Raw genomic sequence first — 19,640 nt, forward strand, 5'->3', positions numbered from 1 at the left:
ATGCGGTAATGATACGGTATTGATACGGTAATGATACGGTATTGATACGGTGTTGATACGGTAATGATACGGTGTTGATGCGGTAATGATACGGTATTGAGACGGTGTTGATACGGTAATGATACGGTGTTGATGCGGTGTTGATACGGTGTTGATGCGGTAATGATACGGTATTGAGACGGTGTTGATACGGTAATGATACGGTGTTGATGCGGTAATGATACGGTATTGAGACGGTGTCGATACGGTATTGATGCGGTATTGAGACGGTGTCGATCGGTATCGATGCGGTATCGATACGGTATTGAGACGGTGTCGATACGGTATTGATGCGGTATTGAGACGGTGTTGATACGGTATTGATGCGGTATTGAGACGGTATTGAGACGGTATTGATACGGTATTGAGACGGTATTGATGCGATATTGATACGGTATTGATACGGTGTTGATACGGTATTGAGACGGTGTTGCAGAACTCCAATCGGGATGATGGTCAAATTCTCGGACATTCATTTCTTGTTAGCAACTCCACAAACTCTCCCCCTTTTCTGTCCAGTTCGGAGGACTTCGTATATTTTGAATATGAACTTTTTTTTAAACGTAACTCATACGGAACACGCTACTGTCTTAATATGTAATGTTGAATATTAAATATGAGTATTTCCACTTGTGAAAATCTCTGTGGTAGATGACCTGGTAATCTAGTAAGCTGGCATGTGTCCTCATGTTCATATGACTCAAGCAACAGGTTGTTTCACATGATGTGGTAAATATGGTGGTGGGGTTGGGGGGGGTTGTCTGACGTACAGGCATGAGAATTTGCAGACTGACAAGTGCAGACACACAAACAGCTCTTGCATGGAGATGTCATCGTCTCTAAACCGTCATTTGTAAAAGAGTGAGAGGAAGAAAGTGTGCATGAGGTGCCCGCTGTACCGCCCCTCACCTCTGCGTTTGGGAAGTTATTTGTTCTCATAACGATCTGCTGTTTCATATACTACGTCACGGGTACTTGTTCCCCTTCAGCAGAGCTGTCATGTGGCATGCTGAAGGCCAAGACTTTGTTAAAAATCTCGTTGGGTCTCGATGTTTTGTGCAGTTGCTACTGCTTTGAAAGTACTTGTGCCCACTTGAACAGGGGCAGTACGAGCAGTCAGTGTCAGGACTCAGCTTTCACCTGAACACAGCAATTGCTTCCTTCAATACCAGCGATGCCCCATGCCATGTAGTACTTTTAGTGTTTTTCAGGGCGTGTGTCTGTGTTTGAAGTTAAGAATTATTTCTTGTTTTGAAACAGGACGCAGAATGACTCATTAACGTGCTCATCAATTTTGATAAAGTCGTGTCTTATTTGTCTTTTCAGGTCAACGCTCCTTTCTCGTCTGTAAGGGGTAGAAGTTTGGTGAGTGTCAGTCTTCTTTGGACTTACATTGAAAATAACCCTATGTTTTATATCTTTGGCACGATGGGGTATGCGTTAATGAAGCAGAGTTACGTATGAATGCATTTGCTTGTGTTGGATCGACTTAATGCTTGATCTTAGATCCCATTCTGCAGTATAGGCCTGGACCCAGTGGTCACATGGAGCCACTCTGAGAAAACCCTGCGTGTCATCAGTGGTGCAGGCTGCAAAAAAAAAACCCCAAACCAAACCAAAACAAAACAGCGGAGATTGAAAGCTGCCCATCTCTCCTTAGCTTAAAGACAACAGAAAAGAGAGAGGGTGGAGAGATAATGGCTTAACATGAGCCCCGTCTTTGATGAGAGGCTAGTCAGAAGCAGCAATGGTGACGCTTGTAAAGTGGCGTGGGACTGGTGGATGACTTGATGCTTAATAATACCAACTAAAGTGTAGATGTTAGAATCAGTTCAGGAGCATACAGTACACAATGCCTCCTTCCAACCTAGCTTAGAAGAAGGTAAAGGACTTTGCAGACCAGCACAGAAGAAGGTGAAGGACTTTGCAGACTAGCACAGAAGAAGGTGAAGGACTTTGCAGACCAGCACAGAAGAAGGTGAAGGACTTTGCAGACTAGCACAGAAGAAAGAACTTTGCAGACTAGCACAGAAGAAGGTGAAGGACTTTGCAGACTAGCACAGAAGAAGGTGAAGGACTTTGCAGACCAGCACAGAAGAAAGGACTTTGCAGACCAGCACAGAAGAAGGTGAAGGACTTTGCAGACTAGCACAGAAGAAAGGACTTTGCAGACTAGCACAGAAGAAGGTGAAGGACTTTGCAGACTAGCACAGAAGAAGGTGAAGGACTTTGCAGACCAGCACAGAAGAAAGGACTTTGCAAACCAGCACAGAAGAAGGTGAAGGACTTTGCAGACTAGCACAGAAGAAAGGACTTTGCAGACTAGCACAGAAGAAAGGACTTTGCAGACCAGCACAGAAGAAAGGACTTTGCAGACTAGCACAGAAGAAGGTGAAGGACTTTGCGGACTAGCACAGAAGAAAGGACTTTGCAGACTAGCACAGAAGAAGGTGAAGGACTTTGCAGACTAGCACAGAAGAAAGGACTTTGCAGACTAGCACAGAAGAAGGTGAAGGACTTTGCAGACCAGCACAGAAGAAAGGACTTTGCAGACCAGCACAGAAGAGAGTAAATGGGTTTGCAGACTGCCTGCCCTAAGGACAGCGCTGCACCTTGGGTTCAGCTTTCAACCTCAAAACTGAACCAACATGTAGACACAGGGAGAGAAGTCGTGCATTCAACAGGCGTGGGTATTTCTCATCTCTTTAGCTCTCAGATAGCGCTTGGTGTGGTAGCTGGGAGCTTCAGTCATCTCATATAACATGTTTCTAAGTTATAGTTGTCCCGCTGATAAACTGCATCGCGGCAAAACGCCCCTTTTCGAGTTGCCATGCATTTGATAGAGGGTGGTATACCTATTGGCATACAAATTGTTATACGAGCCACAATATCCGAATGATGTGAAAACTGCACTGTATTTCCGAGCGACTGAAATGAGCGTGAAAAAAATGCCTGCAAACGCAAAAGCATAAATGAAAACAAGGGTGAATTTAAGAGCCATCCCTGCTGAGGTAATTGATCCTCTTGTTGTCCAGAGGGAGAGAGAGTGGGCTCAAGGCTGCAAGCCTTACTTGAATAGCGGCTCTGAAAAACCTTTTTTTTTTTAATCTAGGACTAATGCGTCCTTTTATACAAAGTCTACGTTTAGTGCTGAAACACTGCAGGATTACAGTGCATTTGTGCTGCATGAAAGCCTGTGTGGTGTAATGATATTGGTGACAGCGACGCTGCCAAAATGGCCACAGCCATCTGTAGGGATCAGACCCAAGTGTCTGCCACAGCCGGTCGTACCACTCTGGCTGCCACATTCTGAACACCGCTCCTCTGCTCTGGTATCATTCTGCTGGTGATCGTCACGGTAGTTACTTTGACACAACGTCGCATTACTAATCGCACTCTTGAGCCACGAGAACGTACCCGGGGTTACTTGGGCCTTACGCTTCAACTTCTCTGTGGCTTCGCTCTTTGTCTTCACTCATCTTTGTGACTTAAGTTTTAGTTCAATATTTCGGACGAAGCAGATCCCCTAAAGATAACGGATGCTGGGTACGAGGAAGGCACGCAGGATGTTTTCAGACATTCTGGCGTCCTGACGTCTCATCGGTCAGTTCCATCAGCATAACACAGACATGTGACGCCGGTCTTCCGACCAGCTTTTGTGGCTTAATCCAACGTGGATCTCTTCCCGAATTTAGACGTGACTGTCTGACCCTTTCATCCAAAACTGGTAGCCGTCGAGGTGGCAGCTTCCAGAGCACCCTTCGCCGATGCGCAGAGATGAGTTTGAGGATTCCGCCACACGTTCTTCATCGAGAAAGAGTGCGGCGGTAGGGAAGTGGAGCTTGGGCTACACGCTGGTACAGAGAGAGGAGGTCAAAGAAAGGAAAGCAGGCCACGAGGACATGCTTCTCACGGGTGCCAACATATTCGGCTTATGCAGAGAACGTTAATATTGCTGATGTTCAGCAACATGCACGCTCTGCATGAACAGGGGGCACATTTAATATTGGCTAATGTGCCGGTGTATTTTAGCAACAGATATAGGCAGTTTAATCCATGCGGGAACTTTGAGCCTTGCTCGGTGTATTAGTAAACAGATTATCAGCATCAGCAGTGTGGCTTCATGTGCCCATGTGGCCCTGCAGCTGTGGAAATCTGTGCCCTTTGTCCTTATGCGGCCTTAATGGTCAATTGGGGGTCAAGATGGCTCAGGGCGAAAAGCCGTCCTCACTAAAAGCTTTCAGCATTTCAGCGGAGGGAAAAAAGTGACAAATACTTTTGAGGGCAAGGGGGAGCAATGTTGGTGTTTCTGAGGGAGAGCTTCTTACATAACTTGATAAACACAGTGGTGTGTGTGTGTGTGTGTGTGTGTGTGTGTGTGTGTGTGTGTGTGTGTGTGTGTGTGTGTGTGTGTGTGTGTGTGTTGATTTGTCTGCACCAGCTCTCTGTTGTACAGCGATAAGGGGTTTAGTCGCTGCTTGGAGTTACAGAAAAGACCGGGTGAGAGGAGTCTCTCTCACCATGAATCGATACCGTTGGTCCACTAACCTCCAACAAGACGACGCTTAGCTTTCATAACGAACCATGCCCTAATGTGTGTAATCATTATTAATTGAAACAAACTGCGGCTGTAAGTGCACATTTTGAGCAGCTGAGAAAGTGCTTCGTGCAGTGATTGGCTTTCACATAAACCATGGTTGTCTTGATGCTTCAGCTCATTCATGTTTAACCGGTTGTACATTCTGGATAAAAGCATCAGCTAAGTGATTAAGACATAAAATACAGAGTGCACATCGGGTTTTACCGTGTCAAGAATTTCCCCGTAGGCCCGAGTGTCCAAATCTATGAGTATTGACTTTAGTTACAAATACGTTTTATCTGAATATAAATGACCATGGGGTGGCACAGCGGCGCAGTGGTTAGCACGGTCGCCTCACAGCAAGAAGGTCCTGGGTTCGAGCCCCGGGGGAGTCCGACCTTGGGGGTCATCCCGGGTCGTCCTCCCACAGTCCAAGGACATGTAGGTCAGGTGAATCCATCCATCCATCCATTATCCAGGCGGCTTATCCCAATCGGGATCACGGGGATGCTGGAGCCTATCCCAGCAGTCATTGGGCGGTAGGTGGGGAGACGCCCTGGACAGACCGCCAGTCCATCACAGGGTCAGGTGAATCGGCCATACTAAATTGTCCCTAGGTGTGTGTGTGTGGGCCCTGTGTGATGACCTGGCGGCCTGTCCAGGGTGCCTCCCCGCCTGCTGCCCAGTGACTGCTGGGATAGGCTCCAGCATCCCCGCCACCCTGGGAGCAGGACAGGCGGTTCGGAGAATGAATGGATGGATAAATGACCGTAAGTCTAAATCGAACCTATAAGACAGTAGATAGTTTTCCACGGTTGTTCTTTGCCGGTCATTTTCCTTTTGCTATCACGCCCTACTGGGACATCGCCTAATAAAAGCCGGTAAGTCGGCTGGTAGTGTTATCCATGCTGCACCTTGCAGAAGTACCGTAGGGGTCCAAAATCCAACCAGCCAACCCCATTTCCACCTCCTCGCCCCTTTGCTAGCTTGTCATTTCCAGGGCAAACTGGTGATGTGCACTCACTAGCATAGCAGCTTCTGTTGCTACGGCCCATCTAAGGTAGCATGTAAGCAATGGATGCTCACATGGAGCTGCGAGAGTATTAGAGGCGGTCACACGCACAGGTCTGATGTGTGATATGGGTTGTCGAAAATCTTACTAATTAAAACACTGGATGCAGAAGTGTATGCTTCACAGATGCTTTCACACTGACAAGAACCGTTCTCAGTGGTCCCGGTTTGGAGGAAAATCTCATGGGTTTAGTTTCCTCTACAAAGCATCTGTCTTCTTTTCACCATATTCTCTTCTGTGTTACATAAGCAGGGCAGCATGTTCACCACAGAATGGCGCTTTTTTCATTAACACCACTAATCTGACTCTAACCGACCAGGCTGAGGCATCCTAAGCTGGCTCTGTGCACCGCATCAAGACCTTCTACGCAGACTTCTGCTGCATCTCGCTGTGCTAAAGTGCATTGTGGGCTCAGCATCCTCCTTGACCATTTAATCAGCTACGAGGCAAGACTTTCCAGTCTGCTTGGGACGTTGGATTCTGATCAGTTTCATCTTACTGCACTTGGAGTCTTTATGTGTGCTCTTTTTTGTGTGGATTTTTTCTCTCCCTTTTTCGCCCCAATTGAATCCGGCCAATCACCCCACTCTTCCGAGCCGTCCCGGTCTCTGCTCCACCCCCTCTGCTGACCCGGGGAGGGCTGCAGACTACCACATGCCTCCTCCCATACATGTGGAGTCACCAGCCGTTTCTTTTCACCTGACAGTGAGGAGTTTCCCCAGGGGGACGTAGCACGTGGGAGGATCACGCTATTCCCCCCAGTCCTCCCCCCCCCCAACAGGCGCCCTGACCAACCAGAGGAGGCGCTAGTGCAGCGACCAGGACACATACCCACATCCGGCTTCCCGCCCACAGACACGGCCAGTTGTGTGTGTAGGGACGCCCGGCCAAGCCTCATGTGTGCTCTTTAAGTGAAACATAGGAGTGATACGTGTAAGGAGGGCGTGAAGAAAAACCCACTCATCAAATCACCGTTATCATCATCGCCACACGCGTACAAGCAAAACGTTTACAGCGAACCTTCTAGATTAGTCGGTTTTTGCATCACAGTATGGGAGCAAGCAGAGGGATCAATACATTTTTGCAGCATCCAGTGAGACAGACTTTTGGAACAGGGATCTAGTACGTGCAGCTTTCCCTGGGGATTTGAACGTTTCTCAGGAAGACAAAAAGACACAGGAGACGTGAACAGTGGCTTTCTCTCTTCTGCTCCACCCAGGCTGCACAAATCAAACACAGGAGTTCACCCGCTAAGTGCCCCCCTACAGAAAGGAAGACCTCCCAGCAAACTGACAAATTATATCATTTAAATCTTGAAACTCTGCTTATGGCGCTGACATGATAGGTAGCAGTGGCATTTGCACCCGACTTCAATATTGAGCCAAGGCTTATTGCTTAGTCAGGCGTTACAAGAGCGGCGTTTTCCTTCAAGTCGGGTCTAAGAGCAGACGTGGCCCGGGGAGGTTGAGATAGAGCCCGAGTCCCGTCAACAGCACAGCTCAGGCAAAGCAAAGGTCAACAGGGGGCCTTTCTGTCACAGGTGGACGATTTGTTGCCCTGTTCGACAAAGCTTCGCGTGTGCAGAAAAGGCGGCAGTGTGTCCTCTTGAATACGAGAGGACTTGCAGTTAATTTCCACGGAAACGGTGCTGAACAGTTGGGCGATGCGTGTGTTCATAAAGTCCACCTGTGTGAGGGAACGCGGGGGATCGAACCCTGGGTTTTATGTTGAGCATTCTTGGGCTTCTGTGTAAGGCTACACTGCATTCGTGTAAAGATACATACAGCAATGTCGCATTATAAACCAGTGTCATCCTATGACTGTATGCTTGAATAGTTTCTTCTTTTTTTCTTCTGAGGCTTAAAGTTTTCTTGACGTTGGTAGAATCACGGAGGGCAAGGAACAAGCAAACAACAAAAGCAAGCACAGTGTAATCACAAAATATGCTTGTGTGTGTGTGTGTGTGTGTGTGTGTGTGTGTGTGTGTGTGTGTGTGTGTGTGTGTGTGTGTGTGTGTGTGTGTGTGTGTGTGTGTGTGTGTGTGTGTGTGTGTGTGTGCGTGTGTGTGTGTGTGTCTTCGACAGAGGAACGATGACGAGGCCGTGGTGGACAGAGGAGGTACCAGTTCCCAGCAGCAAACCAACTTTGAGCAGGATGATCTGGAAGGTACGCAGGCAGACAGCCTTTTACTGCAGACTGGTTGGTAGAAAGGCTTCTCCAGCAGAGTCCCCCTCCACTGCCCCTAGAAAGACTTCTTTCCCTCAACACATCTTTTATATTTCTCACGAGATGAGAGCAGAGTGGGAGGTAGGAAGCGAGGGGGAGCTACTCTTGCGTCAGTAGTTTTGCAATCGCCGCAAAAACATGGACGAATAAACCAGGGGTCAGTAGGATGGCTGAGGTGCACACTATGTGCTGAACTTGGCACCAGGCGAGCTTGCTCCCAAAGCTACTGGACAGGTTCGGCTTTTAAATCCCAGCGAGATCAGAAAACCTTTTCAGTAACTCAAATATAATTCCCTTTACTCTATTTTACCTGAAGTGAATCCGGAGCCCCAGTGCTGTGTGCTGAGCCTGCAAGCCTTGCTCTGAGTTAAGACTTCGATAGCAAATCTCATCTCATCTCATCCCATCCCATCTCATCTCATCTCATCTCATCTCATCTCATCTCATCTCATCTCATCTCATCTCATCTCATCTCATCTCATCTCATCTCATCTCATCTCATCTCATCTCATCTCATCTCATCTCATCTCATCTCATCTCATCTCATCATCAGCCGCTTCTCTGGGGTCGAGTCGCGGTGGCAGCAAGCTAAGTAGGGCACTCCAGATGACCCTCTCCCCAGCAACGCCCTCCAGCTCCTCCTGGGGGATCCCAAGGCGTTCCCAGGCCAGAATGGACATGTAGTCCCTCCAACTAGTTCTGGATGTGCCTGGAGAACCTCCAAAGGGAGGTGCCCAGGAGGCATCCTAATCAGATGCCCGAACCACCTCAACTGGCTCCTTTCGAGGTGAAGGAGCAGCGGCTCTACTCCGAGCTCCCTCCGGATGTCCGAGCCCCTCACCCTACCTCTCTCTAAGGCTGAGCCCAGACAATAGCAAATCGATAGCAAATGCGATTGCTAAATACATCCAAAATCCCTTTTGTATGGCATTATTGTCAGTTTGAACAGATAAAATCATGTAGGGGCTGCCCTCAAGAATGACCCAGCCACCTTCTGTGGTGCTATCAGCCGTTCGCTTTGCTACTTTCTGGAGGAACTTACTGGTGACACCAGGCCAGCTTCAGAGGGCTGTAAGCACAACCAGAGACTTCCTTTGGCTCATGTAAGGTTACGGTATCAAGCGTCCATGGAGACAGAATCCCATGAATTTTACAGCCCAACAATGTCCCTGAGAGAGGTTAACGGCGTGAACGCTAATCCTGAGCGAGACAATCTCCTCGTGATGTAGTGCAGCTAGTTTACACTCGGTAAGCCTTCAGCGCCATCTTGGCATGTTTTCCAAATCGTACAAGAGAGAATCTACTGAAATGTGTAGAAACACATTTAATACTTGTCAGCGTGTTGATTAAACTTTGATTTAGATAAACTTAGAGGGAAATGAATAAAGGTAGTACCTAATGTGTCAAGGACCATGACAACCATGTTTTAAACAGCACAGCTGGAAGTGAATGTTTCCCTGGACTGAAAGGTTTGGAATAAAATAAAATAAATCCTGAATATAATATGTTGTTTGTATTTGGCGGCCTGTCCAGGGTGCCTCTCTGCCTGCCGCCCACTGACTGCTGGGATAGGCCCCAGCATCCCCGCCACCCCGAGGGCAGGATACGCGGTTTGGATGATGGATGGCTAGATGGACGTTATTTGTATTTTAGATTTTTCTACAACCGTATTGGTCCGCCGATATAATGATTGTCTAAAATCCTCATTTCATAGTACAATGAGTCATGATTTGGCTGAGTCGCCCAGTATGAACTGCAGCGTACATGGGATTGCACACATGGACATACAGTCTTTCTCTCCTCCTTTCTCCACGTTTTGCTTGCTCCCTTTCTTCCTCACCGGCACACCCACAGATACGCAAGTGGAACACGAGCACATGCAAACAAACATGCACGTGTGTGTGTGTGTGTGTGTGTGTGTGTGTGTGTGGGTGTGTGTGTGTGACTGTATCTGGTTTATCCCACATACACACACTTGTGTGTATGTGAAATGCATATCTATAAAGTGAAATGAAATAATGAAAAGGACAGGAGGAACCAGATACAGCTACAGTTACAGATATGCAGCATGCACACTTAAACATCTGACACATGCAACGAAGCCCTAAGCATCGACACATCGTTTGAGAGTCACTTACAAAAAGCACACAGATATAAATCTTTTATCATTTATTCATTAAAACGTGAACTGAGTATCATTTTTTAAGTACAGCCGAGATATAGATTACATTCATAGCACTGGCATCTTGATATTTAATGTGGTTAGCCAGAAGAATCATCACAGCAGAATCCTGTGCAAATAGATTTAGTTTGAGTCCTTTTTATGATCTTCTTCATGGCAGTTATTTTCTTGCCATTATTCACTTTCTCAGATCCATCCATCCATCCATTTTCAGAGCTGCTTATCCTAATTAGGGTCGCAGGACTCTGGAGCCAGATTAAGTTTTGAAATAATATTGGTGATAATGGGCGTCCTTTTTTATGCTTCTGCTTAATGGGGATGTCGTTCTGTTAGCGGTCTTTTTGTATTTTTTTTGATAATGTTCAGAAGGCCTGCAGGTAGTTTGAGGTCTTATAATTTCTTTATATCTTAAGAAGGAGGTGCCCTTTAACTTTCAAACGCTTCTCAGCGTTGTCAGTAACTGCTGCCAATGCAGTATTGAACTTTTTGGAGTATTTTACCAGAGAAAGTTTGTATTTTATTTTGGATCTTTCTGTCTTTTATAAGGTCTGTTTGGTCTGGATCAATAATTTTAGTTTGAATCTTTGACATTCTGCTACTAATCAGTTTAGCAATGCTTTTATTGCTTAAACTTCTTAGTCTGTAGTCTGCGAGAGAATCTCCTCTTCTCCTTGATTTAAGGAAAACTGACTCAAGCATGGAATGGTTATCACTAATCTGTATTATTATCATCGGTATAATTACATATATCTAATTTACTAAATGTGCAGTTTAAGTCCCCTCTCATTATTAAAGTTCTAGTATTGCACTTGCTTACCATTTCCTAAATATTTTCAAGAAACTGTAAATATACTGCTCATGAAATAGATTGAGATTATTGTATAATTAACAATCAAGTGACCTATAATGATATTACATATATGAAGTATATATGAAGTTTAGTATGTAGTATACATAGTATGAAGTTTGGTATTAGTGAGCAAGATGTGATTTTTCTATTTATAACTATATACATATTCAACTATATATTTGCATATATATATATATATATATATATATATATATATACATATATATATATATATACATATACATATGCATATATGCAAATGAATGGCCCCATATCCTTCTGTAACAGTTAAAAAAAATCATTATCCGGTTTGGATTAATGGAATCTGAATAAACAGCATGTTTGAATTTGATGCTTATCCATTATAATCCTAATCATATAATTGTATCTAAAGCCTCTGGGGGGGGAAAACCTGCACAAGAGCATTGCATTTGATCCTCTAGTATATTCTCTTTTCCATCCTCTCTGGGACATGCCCCCCAGGCCACCGGACCCTCTACATTGGAGTCCACGTCCCTTTGGGCAGCTCCAGGCGCCATACCCACCGCAGGCATCGACCTCGTGGTCACAAATACAGGAAGAGAATCAGGGAGCGAGAACATACGCTGGTGGAGGGCCGAGAGTCTCCTATCTATGGTACTGGTGAAAAATGTTTTGCTCATTCAAGATTTTGTTATTTGTCTTTACTACTGGGAGTGGTGCCTGCAGTCATGGTGCATAGAAATTACGACGTCAGTTGAATTATGTATGTGATAGCTGCAGCAAGCTAAACAAGTGCTGTGACCCACTGAATTCTGATCTCTCATATCAGTTGCCTATGTCCTCAGACACGCCATCCCAGAGAGTGCAGTTCCTGCTGGGGGCGGAGGATGACAATGAGCAGCACATTCCCCATGAGCTCTTCACAGAGCTGGATGAGATCTGCCTGAAGGATGGGGATAATTCTGAATGGAAAGAAAGTGCCAGGTAGCAAAAGCTGTCATGCACACACTTTGCCACTGCTACCCATTTATGACTCAGACGTGTCATTACTGGAAGCTTTGATTGAACGGTCATGCCGATGACCCTACTCACACTGATGAGAGATATACTACATCGAGGGTCTGCATTTCCGTCACGTTAAGTGGTGTAATCATTATGGCCGAACGGGCATGGACTTTGTGTTACCTTTCCCTTTCGCTGTGATGGGTCAGTGTTTACGCAGAGCATTTAGACTTTCTTACTCAAAGGTAAAAGAAAATTATGCTTCTTTGTTTTCACCCAGTATGTTAACAAACTTATTTGTAGTGTCAGCCCTAACAAGAGAGAACAAAACAGGAGAGTAAATATATGACAAGAGAGAAACAGTGAAAGACAGCGAGCAGTTGAAAGAGACAGGCCGCTAACTGTGAGGAGATGGATAAAAGGCATGAGCGGGAGCCCTGACTTTGCAGAGCTGTGCATGCAGATGTCATGAATATCACCTGTCCCCTATTTGCTGACCTGTTCTGACTGTGTTTTAAATTCCTGCCACAGGTGGCTGAAGTTTGAGGAAGACGTGGAGGATGGAGGGGAGCGGTGGAGTAAGCCTTATGTAGCCACCCTGTCCCTTCACAGCCTGTTTGAGTTGCGTAGCTGCATTATCAATGGTACCGTGCTGCTGGACATGAGGGCAAATGCACTGGAGGAGATTGCAGGTATGGTCTCAAGTACTGGTACCAATTTGATCCAAGAACTCAGGTATGGTCTCAAGTACTGGTACCAATTTGATACAAGACCTCAGGAATGGTTTCAAGTACTGGTACCAATTTGATCCAAGACCTCAGGTATGGTCTCAAATACTGGTACCAATTTGGTCCAAGACCTCAGGTATGGTTTCAAGTACTGGTACCAATTTGATCCAAGACCTCAGGTATGGTCTCAAGTACTGGTACCAATTTGATCCAAGACCTCAGGTATGGTCTCAAGTACTGGTACCAATTTGATCCAAGACCTCAGGTATGGTCTCAAATACTGGTACCAATTTGGTCCAAGACCTCAGGTATGGTCTCAAGTACTGGTACCAATTTGGTCCAAGACCTCAGGTATGGTCTCAAGTACTGGTACCAATTTGATACAAGACCTCAGGTATGGTCTCAAGTACTGGTACCAATTTGATACAAGACCTCAGGTATGGTCTCAAGTACTGGTACCAATTTGGTCCAAGACCTCAGGTATGGTCTCAAGTACTGGTACCAATTTGATACAAGACCTCAGGTATGGTCTCAAGTACTGGTACCAATTTGATACAAGACCTCAGGTATGGTCTCAAGTACTGGTACGAATTTGGTCCAAGACCTCAGGTATGGTCTCAAATACTGGTACCAATTTGGTCCAAGACCTCAGGTATGGTCTCAAGTACCGGTACCAATTTGATCCAAGACCTCAGATATGGTCTCAAGTACTGGTACCAATTTGATCCAAGACCTCAGATATGGTCTCAAGTACTGGTACCAATTTGATCCAAGACCTCAGGTATGGTCTCAAATACTGGTACCAATCTGATCCAATACCTCACTACAATGTTGCGGGGCATCGTTTACCATTGCACAGACTAAAACGTTACAACATGGCCTGGAAACAACATTTGTTGAATTTTCTCGCTCAGGTTCAACACAATCCAGTGGGGCAATTGTTTAAGCCTTCAAAAACCATGACATATCTGCTTTTCGAGAATGGGGACCCAGAGTACAGTGACGTGGAACGTCATGAATTTGATGTTTATTCAGAATATATTTTGAATACGTGAAAATTCATTTACTCTGTTATATACACAACACACACATCTATCTATCTATCTATCTATCTATCTATCTATCTATCTATCTATCTATCTATCTATCTATCTATCTATCTATCTATCTATCTATCTATCTATCTATCTATCTATCTATCTATCTATCTATCTATCTATCTATCTATCTATCTATCTATCTATCTATCTATCTATCTATCCATGTGGCACAGTGGCCCAGTGGTTAGCGCTGCTGCCTCACAGCAAGAAGGTCCTGGGTTTGAACCCCGGGCCGTCCCGGGTCCTTTCTGTGTGGAATTTACATGTTGTCCCCGTGTCTGTGTGGGTTTCCTCCCACAGTCCAAAGACATGTAGGTCAGGTGACTCAGCCGTACTAAATTGTCCCTAGGTGTGAATGTGTGTGTGTGTGTGTGTGTGTGTGTGTGTGTGTGTGTGTGTGTGTGTGTGTGTGTGTGTGTGTGTGTGTGTGTGTGTGTGTGTGTGTGTGTGTGTGTGTGTATACGCACCCTTTGTGAGGGCCTGGCGGCCTGTCCAGGGTCTCTCCCCGCCTACCGCCCAATGACAGCTGGGATAGACTCCAGCATCCCCGCCACCCTGAGAGCAGGATAAACAGTCTGGATAATGTATGTATGTATGTATGTATGTATATGTGTGTGTGTGTGTGTGTGTGTGTGTGTGTGTGTGTGTGTGTGTGTGTGTGTGTGTGTGTATCTGACGGTTGCTTGTAGGGTGGCTGATCTAGAAATGGAGGTTACTCTTCATTCTGTGAGGCACGCTGTATAAAAAGGTCAGCTGGATCTGTGAAACATGAACACAAGCTGCCTGTTTGTGCCTCTCTCAGACATGATCTTAGACCACCAGGAGCTGTACTCTCCACTCGGGGATGAACTGAGGAGCAAAGTGCGTGAGACATTGCTAAAACACCACCATCACCAGAACCAGAAGAAACTGGCCAACCGGCTGCCCATCATGCGCTCCATCACTGACATGGGCCGACGGAGCTCCGACAGCCACCTGGACAAGAATGGTGAGGAAACTGAAAACCTCTGACCTTCCTCCTGAACCGCTGTCTTGGTTCCATATTGAGGGCTGTGATCAGGTGACAAATGAACATTATCCATCGTGTGATATAGAGTGTGGAGTTATCCTGAGTCCTATGTATGACCTATCAATCAATCAATCAATCAATCAATCAATCAATCAATCAATCAATCAATAGGGCGTCCAGGTGGCGTGGCGGTCTATTCCACTGCTTACAGACATGGGGATCACCGGTTCGAATCCCCGTATTCCCTCCGGCTTGGTCGGGCGTCCCTACAGACACAATTGGCCGTGTCTTCAGGTGGGAAGCCGGATGTGGGTATGTGTCCTGGTCGCTGCACTAGCGCCTCCTCTGGTTGGTCAGGGTGCCTGTTTGGGGGAGAGGGGGAACCGGGGGAATAGCGTGATCCTCCCACGTGCTGCGTCCCCCTGGTGAAACTCCTCACTGTCAGGTGAAAAGAAGCGGCTGGTGACTCCTCATGTATGGGAGGAGGCATGTGGTAGTCTGCAGCCCTCCTGGATCATCAGAGGGGGAGGAGCAGAGACCGGGACGGCTCGGGAGAGTGGGGTAATTGGCCGGATACACCTGGGGAGAAAAAAGTGGGGGGGCGGGGTGTCAATCAATCAATGACTTTTATTTAAAGTGCAGACTCGCCTTGCAGCATGGTCCCGATACACTTTACAGTTAAAATGAATCCATAGGACGAAACAGACAGCAAGCAAATACAGTTAAAATTAAAAATAAAACAACCAAATTAAGACCATCAGTGTTAAAGGGGTGTTAAGGTGCTGGACCTGACGAGGTTCGAGGGTAGGCTGTAATGAAGGGAATAAAGGTGGGTTTTCAGTTTTGATTTGGAGATTCCAACTGAACGTGCTGCTTTAACGTGGAATGGGAGGCTGCTCCACAGGGTGAGGGTTCGATCCCAGGCGGCACAGACAAGGAAGGGTCACGGTGGCAAACCCTCTGGAGCCCTCTGGAGCCCTCTGAGCCCTCTGGAGCCCTCTGGAGCCCTCTGAGCTGGCCTTCAGAGGGCTTCAGAGCATGTGCCGGTGCAAATGGTGTCATTAGCTCAGATAGGTAAGGTGGTGCAAGTCCGTGATGGTGTGTGTGTGTGTGTGTGTGTGTGTGTGTGTGTGTGTGTGTGTGTGTGTGTGTGTGTGTGTGTGTGTGTGTGTGTGCTGTTTTCACATGCTGTATAATCCCACAGCATTTCACATTAAGATACCGACGCTTTACTTTTTATTTCCCCGGGTCAGTGTGTGAGTCTCTCTTCTGCTGACCGCCGTGTTGGATTTAGTTTTGTCTGGTGGGTATGTTCACATTTACTTTTAGTGAGTGTGCAAATGTGATTATACTGCACATTTGTGTATGTGTGCACATATATGCTTGTGTGTGTGTGTGTGGCAGGTGATCCGTCTGTCGGTTCTGCCATTATAGAATCCCTATGGGGCCAATTCATGGCAGCTGGGTCTGAAGAGTGACTACCAGGTGCACCACACATCCCTTACCAGTTATGCTGCGTCCAGGGTCTGCCCATCCCCCCCCCCCCCCCCCCCCCAACACACACACACACCCCTTTCACACAGCCCAGTCAGTTGTAATTCAGACCCAGGACAACATAGAGGAACTAGGCTACGTTTAAAGTATGTTAATCCGCCTTTGCGGTGGGCAATTCCATAGTATGAAGATCTACTGTACCGGAAAAGACAATTAAATCGTTAATCGCGACAATTAATCATCGACGAAGCTTTCATGATCGTGACAGCCCTAGTGTGGGCCCTGTGTGACGGCCTGGCGGCCTGTCCAGGGTGTCTCCCCGCCTGCCGCCCAGTGACTGCTGGGATAGGCTCCAGCATCCCCGCCGCCCTGAGAGCAGGCTAAGCGGTTGGGATAATGGATGGATGGAGGGAAGATCTACTGTCATTGTGGTACAGAATAAATGCTGGAAATATTCAAATTTTGCATGTAGATATTCATTGGTACTAGATGGCATCCAGCGCTTTACCTGTGACCCCGTCCACAGGGTCAGTGGCGGTGTCAGGAAGGGCATCCGGCGCACCATTCTGCCAGACCATTATGCAGATTGACAAGACCGCCATCGGTGCTGTGCCCTCACAGGGTACCGATGGAAACTGTCGAATCTGCTGCGGTGACCCCTGGGAAACAGGGAACAGGCCAAAAGAAGAAGGAGTTATTCATGAGTACTAGAATTGAGAATTGCTTCTTACATTTCATAGTGAACACGTTTGATTGGCTCTAACGTCAGCAGGATTTCCACATAAGGCAGAGCGCGAAGAACACAAAGTATACTTGATTGTTTGGAGACAACAGCATACAGCAATGCCGAGCATCCCTATGGGCAAAGTTACATCCAGAATGGCAACCCATCTCCTCCACGATCTCTCGGCTACCTTCACACTTTTTGTTCCCTTTAGCAATCTGCGCTGAGTCGTTCTCACAGCGTTCTGTGAGAGCGACAAGAGACTACCGATCACAGCTGAATTCAAGAGCTGTGAACACAATGCTGGCATCTTGAGTTCAGAGTTGGAGCTTGGGAGGAGTTCAAACTGACCCGTCTCTGTCTCCTGTGTGTACACTGTCCAGGTCAGCTCTTGTCTTCCCAGTCTCAGCTAGCAGGACCAGATGGGAAAGGGGACATCAGTAGAGAGAACAGTGTTGTGGACTTCAGCAAGGTACAGTACACACTCTGCATAGCAGCCTGCTTACACGTCCTGCCCAATGAGAATTTTAATGTAGGGCTGTTTAGAAAAAAACAGTTGACATTAAGCATCTTAAATGTGATTCTATCGTTTGGAGCGGCGGTTTCCAAACTTTTGGGCGGCACGGCGGCCCAGTGGTCAGCACTGTTGCCTCACAGCGTGAAGGTCCTGGGTTTGAACCCCGGGCCGTCCCAGGTCCTTTCTGTGGGGAGTTTGCATGTTCTCCCCGTGTCTGTGTGGGTTTCCTCCGGGTGCTCCGGTGTCCTCCCACCAACAAAAAGACATGCATGTTAGGGTTAATACTCCTGCCTGTGCCCCTGAGCAAGGCAATGGAAAGAACTGGAGTTGGTCCCCGGGTGCTGCAGCTGCCCACTACTCCTATACAGTAGGATGGGTTAAATGTAGAGAACACGTTTCATTGTAAGAATACAATGTTGAATAAAGTGGCTTTCCTTTCATTCATTTCATTCATTTTTCATGCCATGACCCACCTGTAGAGACAGAACAAATAAAATAGGTTAAATCTCATGATCTCACCTCACCATCAGCCGCTTCTCCGGGGTGGGGTCGCGGTGGCAGCAAGCTATGCAGGACGCTCCAGATGTCCCTCTCCCCAGCAACGCCCTCCAGCTCCTCCTGGGGGATCCCAAGGTGTTCCCAGGCCAGATTGGACATGTAGTCCCTCCAGAGAGTTCTGGGTCTACCCCGGGGTCTCCTCCCACTTGGACGTGTCCAGGAAACCTCCAAAGGAAGGCACCCAGGAGGCATCCTGATCAGATGCCCGAACCACCTCAACTGGCTCCTTTTGATGTGAAGGAGCAGCGGCTCTACTCCGAGCTCCCTCTGGATGTCTGAGCTCCTCACCCTATCTCTAAGGCTGAGCCCAGACACCCTACGGAGGAAACTCATTTCAGCCGCTTGTATCCACGATCTCACCCTTTCAGTCACTACCCAAAGCTCATGACCATAGGTGAGGGGTGGAACCAAGACTGACTGGTAAACTGAGAGCTTTGCCTTCTGGCTCAGCTCCCTCTTCACCACAATGGTCCGGTACAACGTCCGCATTACTGCTGATGCTGCACCAATCCACCTGTCAACCTCCCGCTCCATCCTACCCTCACTAGTGAACAAGACCCCGAGATACTTGAACTCCTTCACTTGAGGCAATAACTCATCCCCAACCCGGAAGGAGCAATCCACCATTTTCCAGTAGAGAACCATGGCCTCAGATTGGAGGTGCTGACTCTCCTCCCGGCCATTTCACTCTCAGCTGCAAACCGCCCCAGTGTGCGCTGGAGGTCACGTTCTGATGAAGCCAACAAAACCACATCATCTGCAAAGAGCAGAGATGCAATTCTGAAAAATCTCATTACCTGTCATAAATTCAGAATGAGATAATTAACAAGACAAATAACAATCCTCTCTGTATTGTTCATCAACGCGGTATTCCCCCTTTTCAGTCATCCCTCATGGCCTACCAGTGATCAAATGAAACAGTCATCACGTCAACATTAAACGTTATATTAGTAATAATTTAGAATACAATTAAATCTTTGCATTGTTTGCATTGACGTGGAAAGTATGAAAATAAACTTTTTCTTTTCTTGCTTTTTGAATTTAAATTCTGTCTTCAAACAAAGAGTTTATTGTGGCTATCCCATGGCCCACTTGACCCCTGCTGAGACCCACTTGTGGGTCATGCACCATAGTTTGCAACCACTGGTTAAGAACACTCACATTAGAAAAAAATGTGAACAGAATGTCATGTATTTCTATGTCTGGGCTTGTGAACAATAAGTCCTGGCTACATTTTTTTTTTAATGGAAAATTCCTCTATTAGTGGATTAGGATTAGAACCTACTAAGTATAATAAAACAGTGATGGCATCCAGCCCTCGCCGGCCGCCATTAACATCGAAGACGACCACATGTAAAATCCTTGCTGTAACCTTTTACATATAACCATAACCTTTTGTATATATTCCGCAAACTGGACAAACTTTACTTTTTCAAAATGTTTAATTTCCTGCTCTGATCACTTAACCATCTGTAAGGCATATAATGCCCTCAGTGCTGCATGCAGATACGGAATGGAAACCAGGTACTTGAAAAGGAGATTACTACAGATTATTCAGTTCATTTCAGACGGTCTCAT

The 19,640-nt window shown here is 46.6% G+C and overlaps 1 protein-coding gene across 1 annotated transcript in view; it reads left to right on the forward strand.

The window, feature by feature from the left end:
- The window catches only part of LOC130120969 (sodium-driven chloride bicarbonate exchanger-like), a 66,366-nt gene that overhangs the window by 22,921 nt on the left and 23,805 nt on the right, over positions 1–19,640 (forward strand). Inside the window, exons 9-15 of the mRNA XM_056289797.1 lie at positions 1,366–1,404; positions 7,775–7,856; positions 11,432–11,584; positions 11,776–11,914; positions 12,464–12,624; positions 14,563–14,748; positions 17,371–17,459. Of these exons, the coding sequence (XP_056145772.1) occupies positions 1,366–1,404; positions 7,775–7,856; positions 11,432–11,584; positions 11,776–11,914; positions 12,464–12,624; positions 14,563–14,748; positions 17,371–17,459 (849 nt within the window). The remainder of the gene's footprint in view (positions 1–1,365; positions 1,405–7,774; positions 7,857–11,431; positions 11,585–11,775; positions 11,915–12,463; positions 12,625–14,562; positions 14,749–17,370; positions 17,460–19,640) is intronic.

The sequence above is a fragment of the Lampris incognitus genome, chromosome 11, assembly GCF_029633865.1.
Source record: "Lampris incognitus isolate fLamInc1 chromosome 11, fLamInc1.hap2, whole genome shotgun sequence".
In the NCBI taxonomy this organism is placed as follows: domain Eukaryota; kingdom Metazoa; phylum Chordata; class Actinopteri; order Lampriformes; family Lampridae; genus Lampris; species Lampris incognitus.